Genomic DNA, 20740 nt, shown 5'->3' with positions numbered 1-20740 from the left:
GACGTAATAAAATAATTCTAAAAGGACTCCTCTTCCTCAAACCAAAGGCCGAGGGAAACTTTGGGTAACTACTTGATGTCCTTTTCATTTGTCCCACGTCCACAGTTGCGTGACGCATGATGAGAAGGCATGGGGTTGAGTCTCAGGAGGCGAGATGAGGGCAGGAAAGAGTGATGCAACAAACGTAACCCCCTGCAGTTAAGGGGCGACGGAGGTAAAGGGTTTAAACGGCTCGCCAAAGTTACGCTTAATGCTTGTAAGGTTGGAAGGGACGGCGGGATTCTAAAATCATCCAGAAAAAACAAAACTAATTCTTCTTTCACACTAGTGCAAAAAAGACATCTTGCTTCCCCCCCCCTTTTTTTTTTTGAATAAACAAGCCTGTCATACTAAGGGAGAAGGTGAATTTTTGGGAGAGTCAGGTGAGGGGATTTTTGCAGTAAAAAAAAAGCTGTCAATCAATCTTAAATATTGAGTGGTGGGGGAGGGATTGATAGAAATCCTGCTTAATGTAAAACAAAGGGTGAGTGAGGGTCAGGCCAGGGGGGGTGGGGGCGGTCCTCCTCAGGACACAGCAGCAGCCTTGGGTATGTGGCTGGAGGACAGGCGTGCCAGGGACACCTCCACAGTGGCGCGCTTTCGGGGGCCTCGCTTGGCTGGCGATGCTTTGGCGGGGCTGAGGCCGTGGCAAGGGTCCCCCCCTACTGCAGTGACGACGACCCCGCCGGCCGCGTTCTTTAACATGGCCCGGCCACACACCTGGTTCACCAAACTGTTGATTTGCTCCTAATTAGAAGGCGTGTGGAGAAAAGACGGATTAATTATAGTGAACCATTTACATTTCTCTTTTAAATGACCTTTAGCAGCATAACTTGTTTATTTGAAATCCAGTTATATAGAGTAAGAATGACCTTGTGAACACTGGTAGCCGCTGATAAATAAGCTACTTCCAGCGTGAGCCTAGCTTATGCCGCCCCCATCTGGATGGAGAGTGAACTGAACAACGGCTGAAAGCAAAGCGGGTCGCTCACCTCATCGTAGCGGTACATCATCTTAAGGCCTCTGCAGGACTTGTGCTTCTCCACATAACGCAGGGCGCACTCCAGACAGAAGACCACGTTCTCCGTCTCCTGAACCACCTGCACAGACGGAAACCGAAGCGTTACTGCAGGAACCACACACTCCAGCCAGAAGTCTCCTATTACTGAGGGGAATTCAAAAGTCTTCTACTCCTGCACTATTTTGTATGAGTTGAATTTATTATGCCTACGGACCAAAACTGTCGTATAATTAGATAACTTTAATAAAAGGTATGAATGACGTAGTTAGGCCTGCTCTCACCATGGACAGGTAGCACAGGTGCTGACAGATCTGGCAGCGTCTCTCGGAGGACTCGAGGGCCAGCCATTTCCCTCGAGGCTTCTTGCGTCCCTCTCCGGGCCCCAGGCTGCCGTCATGGGTGCCGTAGCGGGCGGAGGAGAGCAAACCTGCCTTGTAAAGTTCCTGTCGCTGGCGCATCTCTATGTTCCTGTGGGACAAGAAGGATCCTCATTGAGCACGAGTGTATGTGTGTGTGTGTGAGCTCACTGAGGACCATGGCTGCGTCCTACCTGAGGTCTTCGAGTAGAGCGGAGATGGTGGTGAGGAGAAGGCTGTTGTCCCTCTTGGATTCAGCTGCAGCGATCTGGTACAGCAGCTTCTCCATGGAGAAGGGTTTGGCTATGCGACGACATTTCAGGTCCTGCACACATCGGAAAAACATTGCAAATTATGATTCTCGTTTAAATGCCAAAAACGGGGGAAAACTTTTTAACGGCCTTAACGCAACAATGTAAATACACATTTTAAACAGTGAACCGCAATGCAGGGCATTGTATGCATGTTATACTACTCATGACAGCATCTGTGGTGTAGATACAAATGGGTCAGTAATGCTGGTGGTATGTTTGGTTCTGTCATTGTGGAAATTACATTTCTAAATAAATCAGCATTGCCACAGCAGAGTTGTTACAAAGCAACGGCAAACGAAACCACATCGGCTGTGTAAAATCCTGAACACACAGGCCTTTGATCCTTTTTGTAAAAATAGTCCCTTTGGCACATTTTGTTTTACACGTAAGTTCACTTGTCGCTGGTGCACTTGAACTCTTATTCCCTTATTTTTAAACTAAGACATAGCTTTAGATTTGATATTATTCCCTGCACTGTGTTGTCCAACTGTCTGCTGTCACGCACCCCCCGCCAAGTCAAATTCCTTGTATGTCTGACATATTTTGGTAATAAATGTTTCCTGATGTGCCATTATTCATCTAGCATGGCCCGTGGCTGACCTTTGCGGCCTGGTAACCCAGGTTCATCCAGTGCGGCGTGGCAAAGTGCACCGTCTCTGACACGCTGTAGCCACAGCACACTTTAGAGACAAAGGCTCCGGGGTAGCAGACGACAAACTGGCCGCTCCGCTGCACCGTGCGGTAAACCTTGATGCCTTCGCGGCACAGCACCTCTGGAGAGATCTGGAACACCAAAAATACGGGGGCAAAGGAATAGTTACATATTTGAAACTGTATTTTTGGTCACAAAGTGGATTCAGAAAGTTGCACTGACCATGATGTTCTTCTCCAACATTTCTAGTCCTGGGGTGCCATTAGCCTGAAGCAGTGTATGAACCACCTTGTCCAGCTTAGCCTTCTCCTCAGCAGGGACAGAATACCTGTGGGAGGGACACACAAAGACTTACTCCAATTGCTAAGAATTGTCCAAACTATACTGTTACTTACCCAGTGGTCCTTTTATATGGGACTATGGGGAAAAACTTTTCATTGTTACTGTCAGTGATGATGAGGGAAAACAACTCGTGAATACTTACCAAATGCAATCAGCACCAGTGTGTAAGTAATCAATAAATGGAAGGCGATTTTGGTCTCGAGACCAGCATGAGGTAGAAAAGACCATGCCAATGTTAAGCCAGGGAATGGTCACCCCTATGGAGACGGGGGGGTTAAAAAAAAAGTAACAAGCACAGGTTATTAACTGCAAATTACACAGACACAATGACATCGTCAATCTTATAACAACGGTTCACAGGTGATTATGACTCTACAGTTCCTTACCAGGCACAGCACCCAGATGCCTCAGAATGGATCCATAGTTATTGGGAAGGACAGTGAGGTTCCATCCATGTCTGAGGAAAAGATACGAGTCATTTCCACGGATACCAAAGACAAGACGGCTGAACCATTTTTCAGGAAGTGGAGACTGCGCTACTACTAGATCCTCTATTAGATTCAAACCTACGGCTTTTCGGTTAACAGGTCAGGACTACAGTGCAAAAGCAGATAAAATATTCTGTGCAAACTTTAAAGCGACTGTGTGGTGCAATGAGCCACTTACTTTGAAAATGGCTCTGACTTTCCTGTTGGGAATCCACTGCCATGTGTGCTAGTGTCCACCTTCCCACAATGCACTGCCACATGGCTGTCTCTCTGCTCCACAATCCTCCAGTACTCTTCCTGCAGGCACAAAAAAAGGAAGCAAAGCCAATCAGTGGTCGAAAGCATAAAACAAGGTACAGGTTCCAGCTGCCAGCTTGGCATGCTAGCTAGGTAAATAAAGTTTCATTAGGAAAATAAGATGCATTTCAGAACATGCGATCCCCAAGGCGCTATGAGCATGCCTTAATACAGCAAGTCTAACCTCAACATCAGCAGCCCCTGGTTCCTTGTTAAAGCACATGGTCATGGTGTTCCGGGCTATCCTGAAGAAGTTCGTCAAAGACACAGATTTACCCTGCAAAAAAGAGGCATAAAACATGAGAACACAGAACACTAAGGGGGGAAACTCTAGACTATATTGAGGGTCCGCTGTCTTGCTATAATAACCCGTGGGAATGTAAACCAAGAAGAGAACATGAATAAATTATGAGCAAGGAAAATATTGCGGGACATTAATGAACTTCCAGTTTTGCTCGATCTCACATTGGTGAGCGAGCCACAGGAAACGCTATCACAGGGAAAGCATTAGGGTCAAGTGATGCACACGTATGAACTGTACGTGTGTGAGTGCTATTGCCTTCCCTACAGGCCACAGATACATTTCCCATGCATTTGACCCTCTCTCACACAGACATTCCTGCTACAGAAAAGCTTTGAAGGTTCCCATAAATCTGCCAACTCGGGGCTTTCAGAAGTCCGGACCCTGCTGAAACATGATCTTGTGGAATTCATCATCCTCGCATTGACTATTTTTCATTATTTTCTTGTTTTCTTTCCTTTGTTTTCAAAAACTAACTGACCGAATAGCAATTTATATTATTAAAAAAGCTGCAGCATTGTCAAGAAATTAAGTTATATATATAAGTGTACAGCAGAGTAAAGCAGCACTTTCTTTAGGCAAGTCAGACGCAGCACTTATCCCAGCTTTTCCTGGTGTAATTTGGGTTAATTATACCCTTGAAATGCACTTTGTTCTCTTGATAAGTAGGGGAAATATAACCTCTTGTTGGGGGCGAGTTGTGATAAAAAAAATGCACACAAATCCGAGCTGTGGAGGAAAGAAATGGCTCATACTGTCCTGTCAGGATGGTGGCAGCCATTCACATGTCACTACATTGAACAGTGCATCTACAGTTCAGAAGTCTATAAACTACTTGGTTGAAGATTTTCAGAGGGAGGTCACTGGGATTAGTTATGAAAGGAACTGGGAAGGGGGGGGGGGGGGGGAATCAAATGGACCCCACATGTTAGTTACATAACATGTCATTTAGCCAACGCTTTTATCCAAAGCGACTTACATTGCATTATAAGCCATGCATTGCATTTTGCCTGGGGAGCAATTAGGGGTTGGGTGTCTTGCTCAGGGACACTTCGACATGGCACAAGGGATTCGTACCACCAACCTCCCAGCGCACTACACTACTCCATGCGCCACCATCGCCCACCCAGTTGGGTGGAATATTGTGCAGAGTGAGAGTATCTTAACCACAGAAATAATTACTGCTCTATACCGTCATTACACCTTAGCATAAAGTACTCACAAGCTCTTTGCTCTTCAATACATACATATGTGTTTGCACATATGGATTCCTACACAAAGAACTGCTAGCCCTTGCAGTGGGGTGGGGGGGCTTGGATTGGGGAGAGGAATGGGCATAATAGAAAGAGAAGGGGTCGGAGGGACGGCTGGAGATTGGGTTAAATAGCTAAGAGCAAGGGCATAGGCTGCAGGAGAGAAGCTGTTGGTAGTGGGGGGGGGGGGGGGGGGGGTGAAGGGGGCGGGACAGGGGCTGAGGGGAAAGCCTGGGTTGAGAGCTGCATTCTCTGACCTACATTTCAGACAAAATCTACACAGCTGCCAGCAGCATCATACACAAGCAAGTACACAGACCACCTTACCACACACACACACACACACACGTGTAGCAAAACCCTAACCGGTACTGCCCACAAATGCATGTTGCATAAACCGCTAACATCCTCACCTTGTTTATACATTTGTGCTGGTCACTGAGAACGCCCGTGTCTTCCTCCTGCTGCGGCTGCGGCTCCTCTTCATGCTGCCTGTCCTCTTTGCCTTGTTTTTCCTGAGCGAAGAGCCGGCGCCGGCCCGCTTTGACCTGAGCCTCTAGCTCCTTCAGACGATGGTACACTCCATTGCTGTGGTGGTTCCCTGTGGCCCCTCCCACTATTCCACCCACCAGCCCGTTCTTGGGCTCGTAGCGCGGCAGCACCAGTGCACTAGGTGCCGAGGAGTCCGACAGACCCTCCAGAGGGCCCCGGCGCGACTCCAGGTTCTTTTTCTCCTGCAGCACTTCGACCTGCAGTCTCAGGCGCTCCTCGGCGCTGAGCGAGTCATAGGAGAGGATGTACTGGAGATACGCCTCCTGCAGCTTGGCCAGCCGGTCCTGCGCCGACTTAGGGATGCGCAGGAGGTCGGCTAGCTTGGTCCACTTCTTCAAGTCCATCACCTGCTGCATGCCGCCCATGTCATTGATGAGCTGGAAAAAACGTGACAGGTCCACTTCACAGCCACCTGTGAGGAGCAGAGGGGAAGGAGGAAGAGTGAGCGAATACCGGTTGGGCCTACAAATAGGGACGCAGTACTCTGTGTGTCTCATGGTGACATTAAAATGTATCAAAAGGTGATAAAATGGTGTGTTAAAAAAAAGAAAGAGAAATCAAGTTATGAAAAAGCAGGAATCCAATCAGAAAGACTTTGAGCATCTGCTGCTTTGGCAGAACTTGTCTTTTCATCCATACCAGTTCATTTTATTGTAAGCAGCCAACTGAACTATCGCCTTTCAAAATGATCGGTGCCAAACACAGACACAAATTCTGTTAATGTAAAACTGATCTGCTGGGCACAGTAAAGGAAGTCATTTGGAATGAGGCCTTTCTGGCTGGCAGAGGCCACTCCGTTGTGGCTCACAGGCTGCCAGGTCTCTCTGGCTCACAGCCGCATCCCGACCAGGCTAAAATGAATACAGCTGTACATTAAAGCAGCAAGCCCTGCACGGCACATGCCCAACAAGAACCGGGGCTAAACTAATAAAATTCAACATCCAAGTATGCACAGAGAACAGGAAACTCACACAAACAGTGGGCTGTTTAAAGGCTCATAAAATGCTGATGTCATCGTGAGAAATGGAAGGTGACCAGACAATCTGGGGTAAATATGGTTTTAATGGACCGTCAGGTCCCTCGTCACATTGTTCATGTAAACGGAAAGATATTATCAGGGCAAAGTGCCACCAACACCAATGGAAACCTAGAAAACGCAGGGCACTGACAACGTAAAAGCCAATAGATAATGTTTTCTATCATCCGTCATCTTCTTTTGATTTGGTTTACCCTTTCTTGTCCTCTACATTGCACAAAAGTGGGGAAAACGAGTGCAGCCAGGGCTGAGACGAGGACTCGGTAGGAAAGGTGTGTCTGTGTTTAATACACTGCCGTATAATCGATGGCTCGGCAGCCTGCAGGAACTCTTCGGTTCATTCAAATCGATTCTGGAAGGAGTTTTGGAGACCGTGTGTGTGTGTGTGTGTGTGTGTCCCATGCACATGCGTGTCCCCCCCTGCGTCGCTCACTTACCAATGACAGGTGGCTCATCCATGGTAATGCCCTGAGATTTGAGGTGCTTGCGAATGCAGGCTAGCCGCTGCACGTTGGGGCCCCAGCGCCGGCCCAGCATGTGGACCCTCTGCAGCTGTGTGACGAAGCGCATCTCCTCGCTCAGCTTGCACTCTGGCCTCCAGTCTGGTGGTGGCACCACGCGACACATCCCCGCCACCTCAGCCTGCTCCCTCACCGCATCCAGGTACACCAGGGGGTCCTGGAACTCCCGCGGCACCGGGCGGAAGACGGGGACCTCGCCCAGAGCCACCCAGCCCTCGGGCCTGCTCCGCTGGCGCTCCCACTCCCTCTCTTGCCCACGCTCCTTCTGCCGCGCCATCTCCTTTTCACGCTCCCACTCCTTCTCTCGGTCGGCAGGCCGAAAAGCTGCTGGTTTGAGCTGCCCGGGGCTGTTGGTGGAGGTAAGCAGAGAGGAGGCGTTGGAGGAACACACAGAGGTTTGTTGGGGGTCTGAGGTAGAGTTGGCACGACTGGGGTTCTGAGGGTGATTCAGGCCCGACGAGGGGGAGGAAGAGGAGGAGTTCCGCCCGTGAGACCTGCTCTGCTGCTGCTGCTGTGCTTGTCGAATCAACATCAGCTTGCCGGCCGACGCCCGCTTGGGTCGCTGGTTCACCGGCTCCGCGTTGGCTGCTGGTGTGTTAGGAGGCGGGGTTTGTTGAGGAGAGGGAGAAGGAGCTGGAGGTGGGGTAACGGGTGGAGTTTGTTTGGGAGAAGGGGACGTGTCTGATTCGTGTCCATTAGAAACTGGGGTGGTGGTTTGTGTGGCATCTTTCTCCTGATTGGCCGCCTTCTTGCTGCTGCGCGTCTCCAGGGGAGCGGGCTGGAGCTTGGCCTTCTTGGCCTCGGTGCCGGTGTTTTTGGCTTTTTGCTCAACATCCTCGGTCCCCACAGAATTGAGGACCACCTCCAGGCGCCGCTTGGAGTTACGCAGTCCCTCTCGACCCGGGCCCTCCCCTTGCTGGCACTGTCTCTGGCCGTCCTCCTTGGCCGGGGGGTTGTACCTTTGCCCATTCAGCCTGCCGTTGAGGCGGGCGATGGCAGCCACGCTGTGCAGCCCGTTGGATAGTAGCACCTGTTTGCGGGTTTTTGCATTGCTGTGGTGAGCTGGTGCCGCTGCTTTTCCTGAGTTAGCCAGCCCATTGCTGGCTGCTGGCTGGCTGTGCTGATTGTGATTGTTCGCCGACGATGGTGCCGAGGCGGCGCTGTTGTGTTTGTTGCTGCTGCTGAGTTTGGTTTTCTTGCCCAGTTCTCTCTGTTTGGCTTTGGTGTAGGTGACGTGGCCCTTGGACACGGTGGCTGTGTACTTCTTCACAGTTTTGGACGGCAGTCGGAAATCGCGGCTCTTCTTGGTCCCGCCGACAGCGTGCGCCGAGCCCGCCCGCGTCAGCCCGTTCACTTTAGAGACCTGAGAATAGACGGAAGGAGATGGTAAACATTTGATGAAGACGATAAAGTTATCACAGTGCTCCCAAACAATTCTGGAAGAGGGGCGTGTAACCTTTTGAAAAGTCCTGTTTGATAAGATAATAGAAAAATACTATTAGATAGTCACACATTTTTGTAGCCTAGACACACACAGGGCCAGGGGCACACCCACCCTCCCCAATGAAGGGACCAGACATATTTGTGGAAGCCTTCAGTCTCGATTACTATGCTCTCCAATACAGTAAACTGCAGCTCAGACAGAGAGACAGCTATTTAGAAAAGAATATGGCAAACCAAAACCAAAACCACTACATCGGGAGATAAACAACGGTTTAGAACGGGTCCAGAAAAGAAAAATGACATGAGAGGGAGAGGAGGGACGGCTCCATGGTTTCTGGAAGCAGAAGGCTGAACAGTGTGAGGGGACGGAATAATGTCCCATCCAACCACATGAAAATAGCCTTTTATTTGCTAACAGTTTCCTTAAACGCTATAATACAATTTTGGATACCGGACAGACCGAGCGAGTACGTGTAAATGAATGTGTGCGTGACGTCCATGAGGCCTCCAGCTGTACATCAGTGGTTTGGTCCTGTGGCTGCAGCGGTGGGAGGAAACACGCTCAGCCTCTCCCCCACCTCACGCAGCTTTACTGCTAGATCAGCACATGTAAAAATCCATTGTGTAAACTTTAACTCTGTCGAGCTCCATCGCCTTGCTTTCCTCTACTTACATTTTCCCTGCATGCATTTCTAAGAATATCCACAACTCTCCCTCTTCCTCTCCCTCCTCGTCCATGTTGTTTTCATGGCCCACTTTCAGTGCTGCCAGGAGTTTCTCAGTCCCTTCCCTCCAATGTGTGTGTGTTTGAGTGAGCGAGAGGGAAAGACATTGACAAAGCGAGAGAGAGATGTGTAGATAGAGACAGAGAGAGAGCTACAGTCTAACTAAAAACATATGTGGATGCCAATATCTGAATGAGTTGAGCCAGTTCAGCCTTCAATTTTATAAACACAAAAGGTTGTAATTATTTAAGGAGGACATTTACACGTTTCCTTTTGTTAGTATTCTGTAATATCCAAACGATGCATTCAAAGCCGGGTCAGACACAACGAAACATCAGCTATCAACGTCCTGATGTCTTTCGAAAATGAGTCATCCCATATCAGCTGCCATCCATCCACGGTGTCCGTGTGGCTTTCTGTCCAGACCAGCTGGAAGTGAACCACAGAAAACATAAAAGGAGGAGGGATGGGAGAGATGAAGTTATCAATCACAGTCTGGGCACCACAGGAGGGAGGTGACAGCCGGTCCATTGACAGGTTTGCCTTTGAAGGGCTCTCATGTCACAGTTGTGTATGTGTGTGTATATGTACGAATGTGTGTGTGTGTGTGGGTGGGGGCCTGCTCATGTGTTGTATTGTGTTCGTCTCAGGTGGCGGCGGGCCGACACAAAGACCAGGCCATTAAAAGATAAGGGGGGGGGGGGGGGGGACTGAAACCTAACCCTGCCTCCGTCAATCATTGCCCTCCAACACACACCATGGAAAAACCCAGGGCGAGCAGGAGAGAGACGCTGGGTGTTGGGGAGAGAGGGGAGGGGAGGGGAGGGGAGGGATGAAGACAGACTGCAGCAGGGCTGCACAGCAAGCGCTTTCAATCACAACATCATGTGCATCCCACCTTCAAATCCTCTACAACTCCAACACACAAACAAATATCACAACCTTCAAACTAATTCATTTCCACACGTTTCATTGGCCAAATCAACAAATATTTCAATGTGAAAGCTAATTTCCTTTAAAAGTACCTAACTGCTAAAAGCAGTTGTTCAGGAAGCCACTATATTTCTCCAGCCAGTTTGTTATGGCCGCCTGCTGCCACAGGAGGGCTCAGTGGACCAGCTCTGCAAGTCTCTGTCACTTTGCTCCCTTTAATTATCCCGTCTGGTGGCAAAGAAGGATGGCAAGGGGATGATGAGATGAGAGATGGGAAATACGGAGCAGCGGCGCTGCGACCGGTGCTAGTTTAAATACTTTGCTGGGGACGGAAATAAAGAAAGATGGAAAGCGAGGGACACGTGAAAGGACACGGAAGCTCACACGTGCTCACAGCCGCTGGTAGAGATCATTTAAAGCAGAAATGCGAAGGACCAAGGACAGAACAATGAAGCCGAAGGGAAAGAAACTGAACACACACACACACACACCAGCAGCCCGAGACTGTTCTGGAGTGGATTTTCGGTCGCATATGAGGGGGGGGGGAGGGGAGGTGTGTCTAGATGACATCATGTGTTGCTATAGCCCAGCTGAGGCCGGGCGGGAAGATTTTTAACAGTGAACATCTGCAGGAGCTGGCTATGAGAAGAAAGGGGAGGGGGGGAGGGAGGGGGGTAGAGCCAGACGATAGAGGAAGACAGGAGCAAGTTTAACCCTTGCAAAGCCTTGCTGCCTGACAAAGGGAGCCGTTGTGCACGTCATTAATTGCGCGTAGTGGTTGCAGGCGGATTTCCACTCTTTGTCAGGACAATACGAGAGCCTGAGGGGCCACTGGGAGCGACGGGCCCCATAGCCTCAATAAACATGTAACTGCCCGTCGGGGGGGGTTTCTCCGCAATGACACACTCCAAAAAAGGAGCGTGTGCTGTTGTTCGGGATGTGGCGTCTCCGTCACCGGGGGCCCGGCAATAACGCACACACCGGAGATACAACGAACGCACGACATGTCGCGACGGCTTGCGACACATCCGTCAAGTGCGGCGGCGGGTGGGTTAAACCCGGCGCTGAGCTGCAAATCAATCCCCGCGCCGGAGTCATTTACGGCGCGACTGCCAGAACGCCTGGACGGCGAGGCATAAATCCGGCTTAAGCCTCCATTCCCCCTCTGCTGTCTTATTAGGGAGCGATGCGATGCGGCCCAGGGCAGGCTGACTTTTATGCAGGCAGAGAAAGGTCAGTACAGCCTCGGCACTAATAACGCACAGTGCAAAAGGGCCCTTTTATCAACTAACAGTGAGGGATCTACATAGAGTAGCTGGGAAAACCTTGCCTTCTCCTCGGTGTGTTGGTTATCTGTTCCACGTGTAGTATTACGGAGGGAGGTTAATTGATGGCGGGGGAGGAGAAACAAACTAAACAAGAAAGTGCAAAGTCCTTTTCAAACGATGCCGAGTCGGCTTAATGGTTTGGCCCTGCACACACGCCACCTGCGCCCGCCGGTCTGCGCAGCTGCTTTGCTGACAACCGGGCTTTTATTATTTAATTAAAATGGATAGAATCATATTGTTTTATAAAAAAGGGTCCCGTTATGTCGTATTTTGTTGCTACAAGACGCTGTTAAATTAAGCAGAACAGAATCATTGTGAATCGAATTATGACAATGCCTTTAGCCTTCGGTTTTACACACATGTTCTCTTTACGGCTACATAATCACTTAACCTTTTATATGGCTTAGCCTGTATTTTCGCAGTGGGCCGTGGGTATAAATGTGTGCGAGTCTTGAGCACACATGGTTAACACACATACTGTTCGTGCTAATTGAAGCGAGAGTGAGGGAGAGAAGAAAAAAAAAAAACACTAATCCTTCCAAATGATTGGAGCCATGTTGTCAAGGGCAAGATCCGTCTCTTTGACACAGGAGCAGGGAGAGAAAGGGGGGGGGAGAGATTCAACAAGAAAACGCGAGAATGGCAGCAAAGAATGAAAAAAAAACAACACATCACGACAGTGAACGTAAAGAGAGAAAAGAGGCAGAGTGACGGCACAAAGACGTGATTTAGTGAGGCTGAAGTTCAACTCGGCAGGCACTCCAAAGAGTCTGCATCGGTGGCAGACCATTAGCGACAACATCGCTGGATGGAAGGTTTATACTCAGCGGGAAGGAAAAGGAGGAAAGGAAATATATTGTCAGAGAGGAAACAGCGGGATGAAATGTGGTTTGCCTCCGACTAGCTGGTCATACGGATGAGAGTTTCCTGACTGAAGGGACCTCTGCCTGCCTCTTCATTGTCTCCTCCTCTCACTTTGTGGCTCTTTGAGACCTGCTAAGGGCCGTGGACAGGAAGGAAGGCGTTCACAGGCCCTAGCCAGCATTACTAAATATAGCTGCAGTCGCAGCGGGCCAAAACACAATCATCACTCTCCCCCGACACAATAGAGAGGAGTAGGAAGAGCACAGAGAAGACAAGACAAAGGAGGAAATCAGCAACTAAAAGCAAGTAGAGAAGAGGGAAAAGAAATGCACCGCAGTCGCAGGATGAATCATTTAGAGGAGATAAAAAGAGGATGTGACAGATGGGGAAAATGAAAATAAGAGTCGAGAGGATTTCCAGCCAAACAAGCACGCCGCGCACCTCAAGCCACTTAATAATGCAGAACGGGCCACACAGTACCTGTTTGCGTAGCTCGTCGGCCGCTCTCCTCGGTGGCAGCCCGTTGGCGGAGCCTCTGGTGCTGGCCAGGGCCTGCTGCCTCGCCTGCTCCCGGGCCTCCGCCCGCTCGCTGCGCTCCCTCAGTAGGGGCGGAGGTGGCGGAGGTGGAGGCGGCAGCGGCGGGGCTGGCGCATCCCTGCCGTGAGTTCCCGCCTTGGGCCTTGGACTCTCCCTGGTCCCTGCTTTACCGTGGCTGTTGAAGACTGCAAAGGGGGGAGGAGAGGGAGGAGGGTCAGGTGAGCTTCATTTATGTTTCTTAGTTGTGTGAGAGGAGATTTTCCATTCGTCATCTCAAATGAGAAAACAGCATTGTATTTTTTCTTGATAGTTTACGCTTACTGGTCATCTATCTGCTCCCAGTGCAGGAAATATAATTTGACAATCTTCTTAGATTTGAGATTGTCTTTTCTTCTTCTTTTTTTGGACACCCCGCGTAGAATCTGCATTAATTTAGGAATCTATGGGCCATGGATACACAGGTTTTTAAAGTTCTGCTAGTTCCTAATTACTAATGTGCCAAGGTTAAAAGTAAATAAAAAAGGAATAAAAAAATCGGAACATTCCTATCAAGTGGCAAGGCATAAATACCCCTGGACATATACTATGTTTTTCCAGGCTACCAATATGTGCACATAGGTCTCAATACCCCCCTGTAGTGTGCATATAAATCCCTACCCCAAACCACAGCGGCCCAGTGGAAAAGCCCCCGCTAACATGGGAGTGACAGGATTTTGGCTAACTCATAGTGCCCGATCAGCAAAATATGCATGATTTAAGCTGTGTATGAAAACCTCTTTATACTACACGTCAAAGAACATGTTGAAAATGGACCTCGACTGCACCCGTCCCCAGGGATGATGTTAAACAGGTAGAACGGGAGCAAGCTAATTAACAAACACTCAATAGCTCCCTCTTTGGCTTTAATGAGGCTCAATTTAAAGTTTCGGGGCGCCCAACAGGCGCGATGAAAAGGGGCCGAGGCACAAACACACGCAGCATTTACAGCACGAGCGCAGCGATGTGCGTGCACGGCGCTTTAACAGCGGTGCGCTTTTTCGTCAACAGAAGTTGTGTGTATGTGCTATTCTGTGTGCGCGTGTCCACTCACACCACAAGTGTGCGCCCGAGAGTCACTCTACCCCCCCCCCCCCCCCCCCCCGGCTCTCTGAAAAATGAGACACATCCTGACATTTTGAGAAGTGAGCTAAGCAAGAAATGGAGCCCAATAAAGGCTGTTTAATTTAGCTATGTCAACATGGCGCATGGCCGAGTGGGAGAGAGAATGGGAGGGACGGCTCGCTGATGAATGGCTTACGATGTGGGGCCTTTCCTGTCTCTCTCTCTCTCTCTCTCTCTACCTCCCAGAATAAACTTCACTATTATAGCTGCTTTCTCCCTCTCCCAGAGCTCATATAACGCTGCTCCTGCCGACCCAAACTGCTTATTCACGTGTCCTGTTTGACACAATTACTAAAACTACAAAATGCAATGAGGTGAGCGTGTGCGTCCGTCTCCTGATACCCAACACAGCACAAATACTCACTCACCACTGGAGCAATGACCCAGTCTTGACTGTGTGCACACACTCACTATGTGTGTAAACGTCTGTTTCAGTGTCCTTAACCCCTTCATCTCTATTGTTCCCTACAAATCTGCCCGTTTCCTTCTTATCTATTTATTTAGCATATCACAGTGATGGCGCCGCGCTGCTTTGCAAACAGTGTTGGTATACGAGATAAGAACGGAGACTAAGCTGTCCTCATGCACACAACAAGCCTGCATTTGTTCAAACAGGTTTCACTGTGCTGATACGGATACGTGCAAGTTAGGTTTCAGGCTGCAGCTACAGATGTTCACGGAAGACAGAGCGAAGTGCATGCATCTGCGCTTGTTTTGGGTGGGAGACACTTTCCAGTGAACTACACAAAAAGGTAGCGCGCAGTTCTCCAAGAGCTCATTCCAAGCAAATCTATGGAGCCGTCTCCCTCTCACTCTCCGAATGCTGCCAGCCTCTCTCCTCCTCCACATTCCACTTGAGAGGATGACGGAGGAGAGAGCCGAGCAAAGGGTTCACCTTTTGAACCTTTCCTGCGGCGATTCCACAGACTAAGAAGGGAGGGAGAGCATCCGGGGGGGAAGCATAAAATCCAGCCGTTGTTTCGTGGGGGGAAACCCCTGGCTGCTTTATATAAAAATGAAAATAAAACTGTAGTAGCAATATGATGGATTTTATGAAATGGCTAAATTCAACCTAATATAGAGAAAGAAATTTCCCACGCCAGAGCCTTGAAAACGAAATGGCCAAATTATTTAAATCTTATTGTGAAGGAAGAATTTTCAAGAATCAAGCCGACGTTTTCTGGATTACAAAATTGAAGAAGTTTATAGTATCAATTTGTGGGATCAATTGCATGCATGCTACAAGTGTGTATATGTTTATTCATCCAAATGTCCACGTGCCCCACATGGGGTGTGTGTGTGTGTCGGGCCAGCTGTCGCAGTGAGTTCATAAACACCTTGCTGCTTAGTGAGCTAAGTGTTAATTGGGGTGGAAAGAGTTGATGTGCAGCTATGCCATCCCATGTGACTTACCCGGGAAGTGGGAATTAAAAAAAACCAAGAGCGCAGACTTCACACGCACACAGGAAGCAGCGCTTCCGTCCACTGTCCCATGACTCATCCTGTGTTTGGCTCACCCACAACTGCTTTCCTCCATCGAACCTTCTCTCCAAAAACGCATCTCTCCATTTATCTTTAGTTATTCTGCTGGTGCATCATCCTTCACTCTACTTTGTCCTTTCCCCTCACCTCCCTCCTCATCCATCTCCCTCACAGGGCTCTTTCTTCCCTGTCAACTCCTCCTTCTCCTCAGATGGGATGCAAAGATAGGACTGAAGCAAAGCTGCTCCTCTTCATGAATGCATGCATTTCCCATAAAGCCCTGTGATTATGTAGTCGAGGAGGTAACTGTACGCATGGCTAATTGCGAGCTCTATTCCGGTCCTCACCGTGCCCGTTGAGCGGCTGCCTGGCGGGGAGCTTTCCCTTGCGGGGTGTCGAGTGGCAGGAGGAGGAGGCCGACACTTGGCTGCTGCTTCCCCCACCTTGAGAGTGGATCCCACCTCCGTTCCTCGTCTCCTCCGCTTCTTCCTCCTCGTCATCCACCAGGTCCTCCTCCTCCTGGGAGCTTCCGAAGTAGGCCATGTTGCTGGGCAGGGCCGATGAACCTGAGTGCAGAGAGGCGTAGGAAAGAGGGAGGAAGGGTACGGGGGGAAGAGAGATGAATAATAAAGGGGGAGGTGGGAGAGTAAAGGCAAAGGAAAATAATTAGAATTTGAAACCGGCACTGAAAAACACAGCTTTACTGTAATTCTCCTTCCCACCCAATACTTGTTCTGAGACGACCAGCCAGGCCACGTATGGAAAAAAACCCTATTTTTTTCATTCTAATTTCTGAAATTGCGGATGAATCAACATCAATATGTGAGTGGTGAAATGTTAATGTAAAAATAGAAGTCGCAAAAGCATTTGTGAATAATGGTGATTGTGCTGCTCTTTTATCCCAGCTGGAGGCCTATTGAAGCTGTGTAGACTGCTCTACACATAGCGCCTCCATTGTTATATTTGCACACACGCATACTAAAACGCACAAACACAGCACAGTGCTCAAATGGTTTGCGAAGCGATGACAGTTTTACTTAAACAGCATTTATATTGCAATTCAGGCTAAACCTCTATTATCTACCAAATCACTTTTTAAATCCGATATCTTTGAATTAACCATTCAGCTGCTGACCTCGCCCTTATTTCTGGGATTTCTCCTCCAAATGCTTCTGTTAAATGTTTTGCAAATGTCACTGCAAGACATTAGTAGAAGCTGTGGTGTCCTTAGCCAAATGTGTTGTGTAACATTCACAGCGTAGAAGGGAAAGGAGGGTGTGACGCGCGACGTCTATCCACAACGTCTCTTGACAGTTTTATTGAGAACCACAGAGAGCGTACATTTGCTCAAACATCGAACTAAAGAGTTACTTTAGAAAAGCAAAGCGAGCTTGATCCCAAATCGGCCGCCTTCCCTCTAGTAAACAGGATTACTGTCAGTCTCTTCTATTATTGGAGAAGAATGTCGGCAATCCCTCTCTTTCCGTTTTCTGTCACACTCCATCACTTTCATCGTCATCTCTGAGAAATCTAGCTGAATGCGTGCTGGAGGGGGGTAAGTGACGTTTGGCAGAGGGTAGGCTATAATGTTGCATCAGCTAGCTGAATGTAGACACAAACGGCCATAAAGCCTAAAGCTGCATTATTAAATCTCATAATGTTGCACTCGTAAATCAGTGTGCAAACAGCTGCTCAGCTCATACAGATGCAGAAATAAAAACCTAAGCCAGGCTTGTAGAGCCACTGGCATGCATAGCCTCCCTTGGTGGGCTCTTAGAAACAACATCAAACATCTTCTCAGCGATGGGCTGATCTTTGCCACAGCCGAAGCAATATCGCCTGCGAGTGTGTTCATACATACGGCTTCTACCGGAGGAGCTAGCTCTGCAGGGCCAGCGCGAAGAAGAGACAAGATTTCCTTTCATACACGCAGTGTGGGAAAGAAGGAGGATTCTTTATGATGATGTATATCCATGAAGGAAACCGTTCTTCCTCAACATAAGAAGCAAAACTGTATGAAATCCTTTTGACTTTGAAATGTTTAAATGTTTGCTGGTATTGATTTATGGTTAAATGCAATGTGGTTATGCAACATCCTCGTAGCCTTGATTATACAGAGTGGTTTATGAGCAGGAAACCCTGGATTTTATTAATACTACATAAATCAATAGCATGAGCAACTACTGGGGGTTTTATTACCCTTATCAAGGCCATGGTTTTTAAAAGGCCATTAATAGAAAGGAATGCATGATTAGGAGTCTATTAAAATAATGTTAATCCTCTGAAAACTGAATTCAACCAGCCTGCATTAAGCTGTACGGAGCACTTCAAATTACAGAGTGAATTAGGAATTTGCCAAGCTAATTATTTAATTAGCACCCTTGTTTTGGAGGGTGCAGAATACTTATCTTAGATTGTATTCATGCAATATTTTAGTTAGGGTTAATACAAAAATAGAGACAACACGAGTATGTTACCGAAATCATTATATTACATTATTATTATTATTATTATATTAAGAATACACAGAATATTTCTTAATTGTTGTTACAATCAGCAGCAACACTTCAGATAGTTTCTGAGATCCTTACTTTTATAGATATAGCTTTTAGAGGGAGATAATAAATTAATTTAATGTGCAACATGAAACAAACACATTTCCACTGTAAGTGGACAATGGAGCCGAGCTTGGAAACCTTTGTAAGTGAGCGTACACACTCACTTTATAAATGCCCCCTGACTCAGACCGGGCTTTCCTAATGAGAACGGACTTGTTACGGCTAGTTGGTTCGGATTATTAGAAGTGGGGTTGTACAATGCACTAATCTACTCTGTGTATTACCTACAGCAGGTGGCTTTGACTAGCTCCAGTCTGAAGAAACAGACGGAGTACTGGCATGAGAACAAAGCAACGTACTGCTGTCTGGGAAAGCAGCAACACGTTGTTTAGCTGCCTTAAAGAAAGGCCAACTGAAAACCATCAATATTGGGTTACGCTATTGTTTGAATGTTTTCTGATGGGGAACACTGTTTTTGTATCTTGCTGCAGGAATGACGGATGTGTGTATGCCACTATGCAGTACCACTTTTCTGGCTTTCAAACAGAAGATCCAGCCTCAGAAGTTGGGTGACTGCAGCAGACCTATGAAGCCGCGGGTACAAATACACATAGATACAAATACCAGACACCTCGATCATCTTGGCGACACAGCAAACGCTCCTCTCTGAGACCGAACACACACACACACAGACACACACACACGACCCAATCAGCTTCTAATGACTTGCTTCATTAGCTAAATGGCTGTAATTTACCGCTCTGAACAGGGGTCAGAGGGCCAATAGCAAACAGACCACAGGGGCACCCGGGGCTAGAAATGGAGGGAGGAGTGTTTGTTTAGGACTGTGGAGAGTGGAGATAAAAATGTTGAAATATATTGCAGGATTGTGTGTGCACCTTAACAATGCTTCTGGGCAGCTTTTAGAGGTTGGGAAGAAAAGCTTCAGTCATTTTTATGGTAAGAACGGATATAGAGTAGAAAAAAGGAAGAGAGGTGGAGTGTGAAAAATAATAAATAAGAACAAGAAGAGAGGTTTTTCCTCTTCTTTTAAAGGCTGCAGGAAGAAGCACCAGACATCTGATAGAAACAGACAACAGCACAGATCTACAATCCCCACAATGCAGCTGGGACCCAAAGGAACGACACACAGAGCCAGCGGTGCAGTTCAGTCCACCGGCGTCACGACAGCGGGAGCGGCTGCATCAGCGCAGAGCCCGAATCCATCCACCCAGCTCACAGAGAACACACATGCATGCCCATATATGTACACACATAAAATGACAGATTCCAGTGCTTCTCAGGGACCTCAAAACATGGCTTGAGCTCAATCCCCCCCGCCCCCCACCCCCATTACACCACCTTTTCCTCCACCTCATTCCATACTCAGACAAATCATAATTAGGTCCTAAGATTCTATTAGAATTGTCCTTTTTTAAGGGGGCTCTCGGGTTGCTGATGGGTGAGGGAGGTGGGGGGGGGGGGGGGGGGGGTATAATTACAAACCCGTTCTGCGGCTACTCTCTTTTGTCCCCTTAACTGGAACTGGAACAATGACGACAATTTAAATAGTCAATCAGGAGTCTTTAGCTGCCATGGGGACATGTGGACATGCTGACTTAGAACAAAGTGCCACATGAGTGCATAGGAGGACGCTTTAAGGGTTGGAGTCAGAAAGGACTGTGTAGGTTATTTTACTATAGCTGAGCTCTGACAAACTGTTTATTAGTCAATATTGGAGGAATAGAGAGAAAGAGAGAGACTGAGTTAGGGTGAAGGATTCATTCTCCAATTTGCATTTCTTTATGGCAGCAAAAAACACAAACCCCACAAACTGTGGATGTGCACTTGGAGGATAAAGCATAATCAGTCTTGTTTGTGTGAATAACTACCGCACCATGAGTGACAAGAGAGTCACAACTGTAATTTACAGTTTGCAGGCTTTAATCAAGAAAAAAAAAAGTTCCTTGTCGCTGAAGGAAATTCAGTTGTCACAGCAAAAATGTACTTGAGAGCCACATGAGTAGCTGTCAGGCTTGAAATACTATTCCCAGGAGCGGAAATGTGCTCTTAGTTAAAGCCGATTCACACACAATAAAAACACCATCAAACAAAATCAAATCTAACAACCGAGACAGAAGTCCCTAAGCCCAGTACCCAGCATTTTCTTCAAAAACCAGATGTGAAAAGTCCACATTTGCTCTTATGTGTGATCACATACTCCGAATCGGAGGTCTCTGGTCCATCAGGGCAGTGCTGGAGGTTATGCAAGTAGAGCAGAGAAACTCACTGAACCTGAGAGGAAAGGCACCACGCTGGGGCTGGCGAGCATGGAAGAAGGCCCAGAGCGAAACTAGGTGAAAACCGCACACATTCGATGCTGAAACACTGGCACGGACAAAAAACACACACACACGCGCACTCCTTAAAATGGATCCTATGTAAGAGACTCTTTTCCAGATAAGAACAGATTAGGGCGAAAATGAATAACTGTCTAATCTGTTCTCTATTCTATGTGGATGTGAAAAAAAGCACAC

At 48.0% G+C, this 20740-nt stretch overlaps 1 protein-coding gene across 2 annotated transcripts in view; it reads right to left on the bottom strand.

The window, feature by feature from the left end:
- Positions 1-351: 351 nt before the first annotated feature.
- Positions 352-20740, bottom strand: part of jarid2b (jumonji and AT-rich interaction domain containing 2b) — an 89715-nt gene continuing 69326 nt past the window's right edge. For both annotated transcript variants that reach the window (XM_037475059.2, XM_037475060.2), the window contains 14 exons: positions 15993-16211; positions 12946-13187; positions 7089-8535; positions 5477-6027; positions 3694-3786; positions 3391-3509; positions 3111-3181; positions 2867-2981; positions 2605-2710; positions 2331-2513; positions 1611-1741; positions 1342-1528; positions 1032-1139; positions 352-786 (listed from right to left, as the gene is read on the bottom strand). In XM_037475059.2, the coding sequence (XP_037330956.2) occupies positions 565-786; positions 1032-1139; positions 1342-1528; positions 1611-1741; positions 2331-2513; positions 2605-2710; positions 2867-2981; positions 3111-3181; positions 3391-3509; positions 3694-3786; positions 5477-6027; positions 7089-8535; positions 12946-13187; positions 15993-16211 (3794 nt within the window). In that variant the 3' untranslated portion in view covers positions 352-564. The remainder of the gene's footprint in view (positions 787-1031; positions 1140-1341; positions 1529-1610; positions 1742-2330; positions 2514-2604; positions 2711-2866; positions 2982-3110; positions 3182-3390; positions 3510-3693; positions 3787-5476; positions 6028-7088; positions 8536-12945; positions 13188-15992; positions 16212-20740) is intronic.

Source organism: Pungitius pungitius, chromosome 17 (assembly GCF_949316345.1).
Source record: "Pungitius pungitius chromosome 17, fPunPun2.1, whole genome shotgun sequence".
Lineage (NCBI taxonomy): Eukaryota > Metazoa > Chordata > Actinopteri > Perciformes > Gasterosteidae > Pungitius > Pungitius pungitius.
This window is presented reverse-complemented; position numbering and strand designations above follow the sequence as displayed.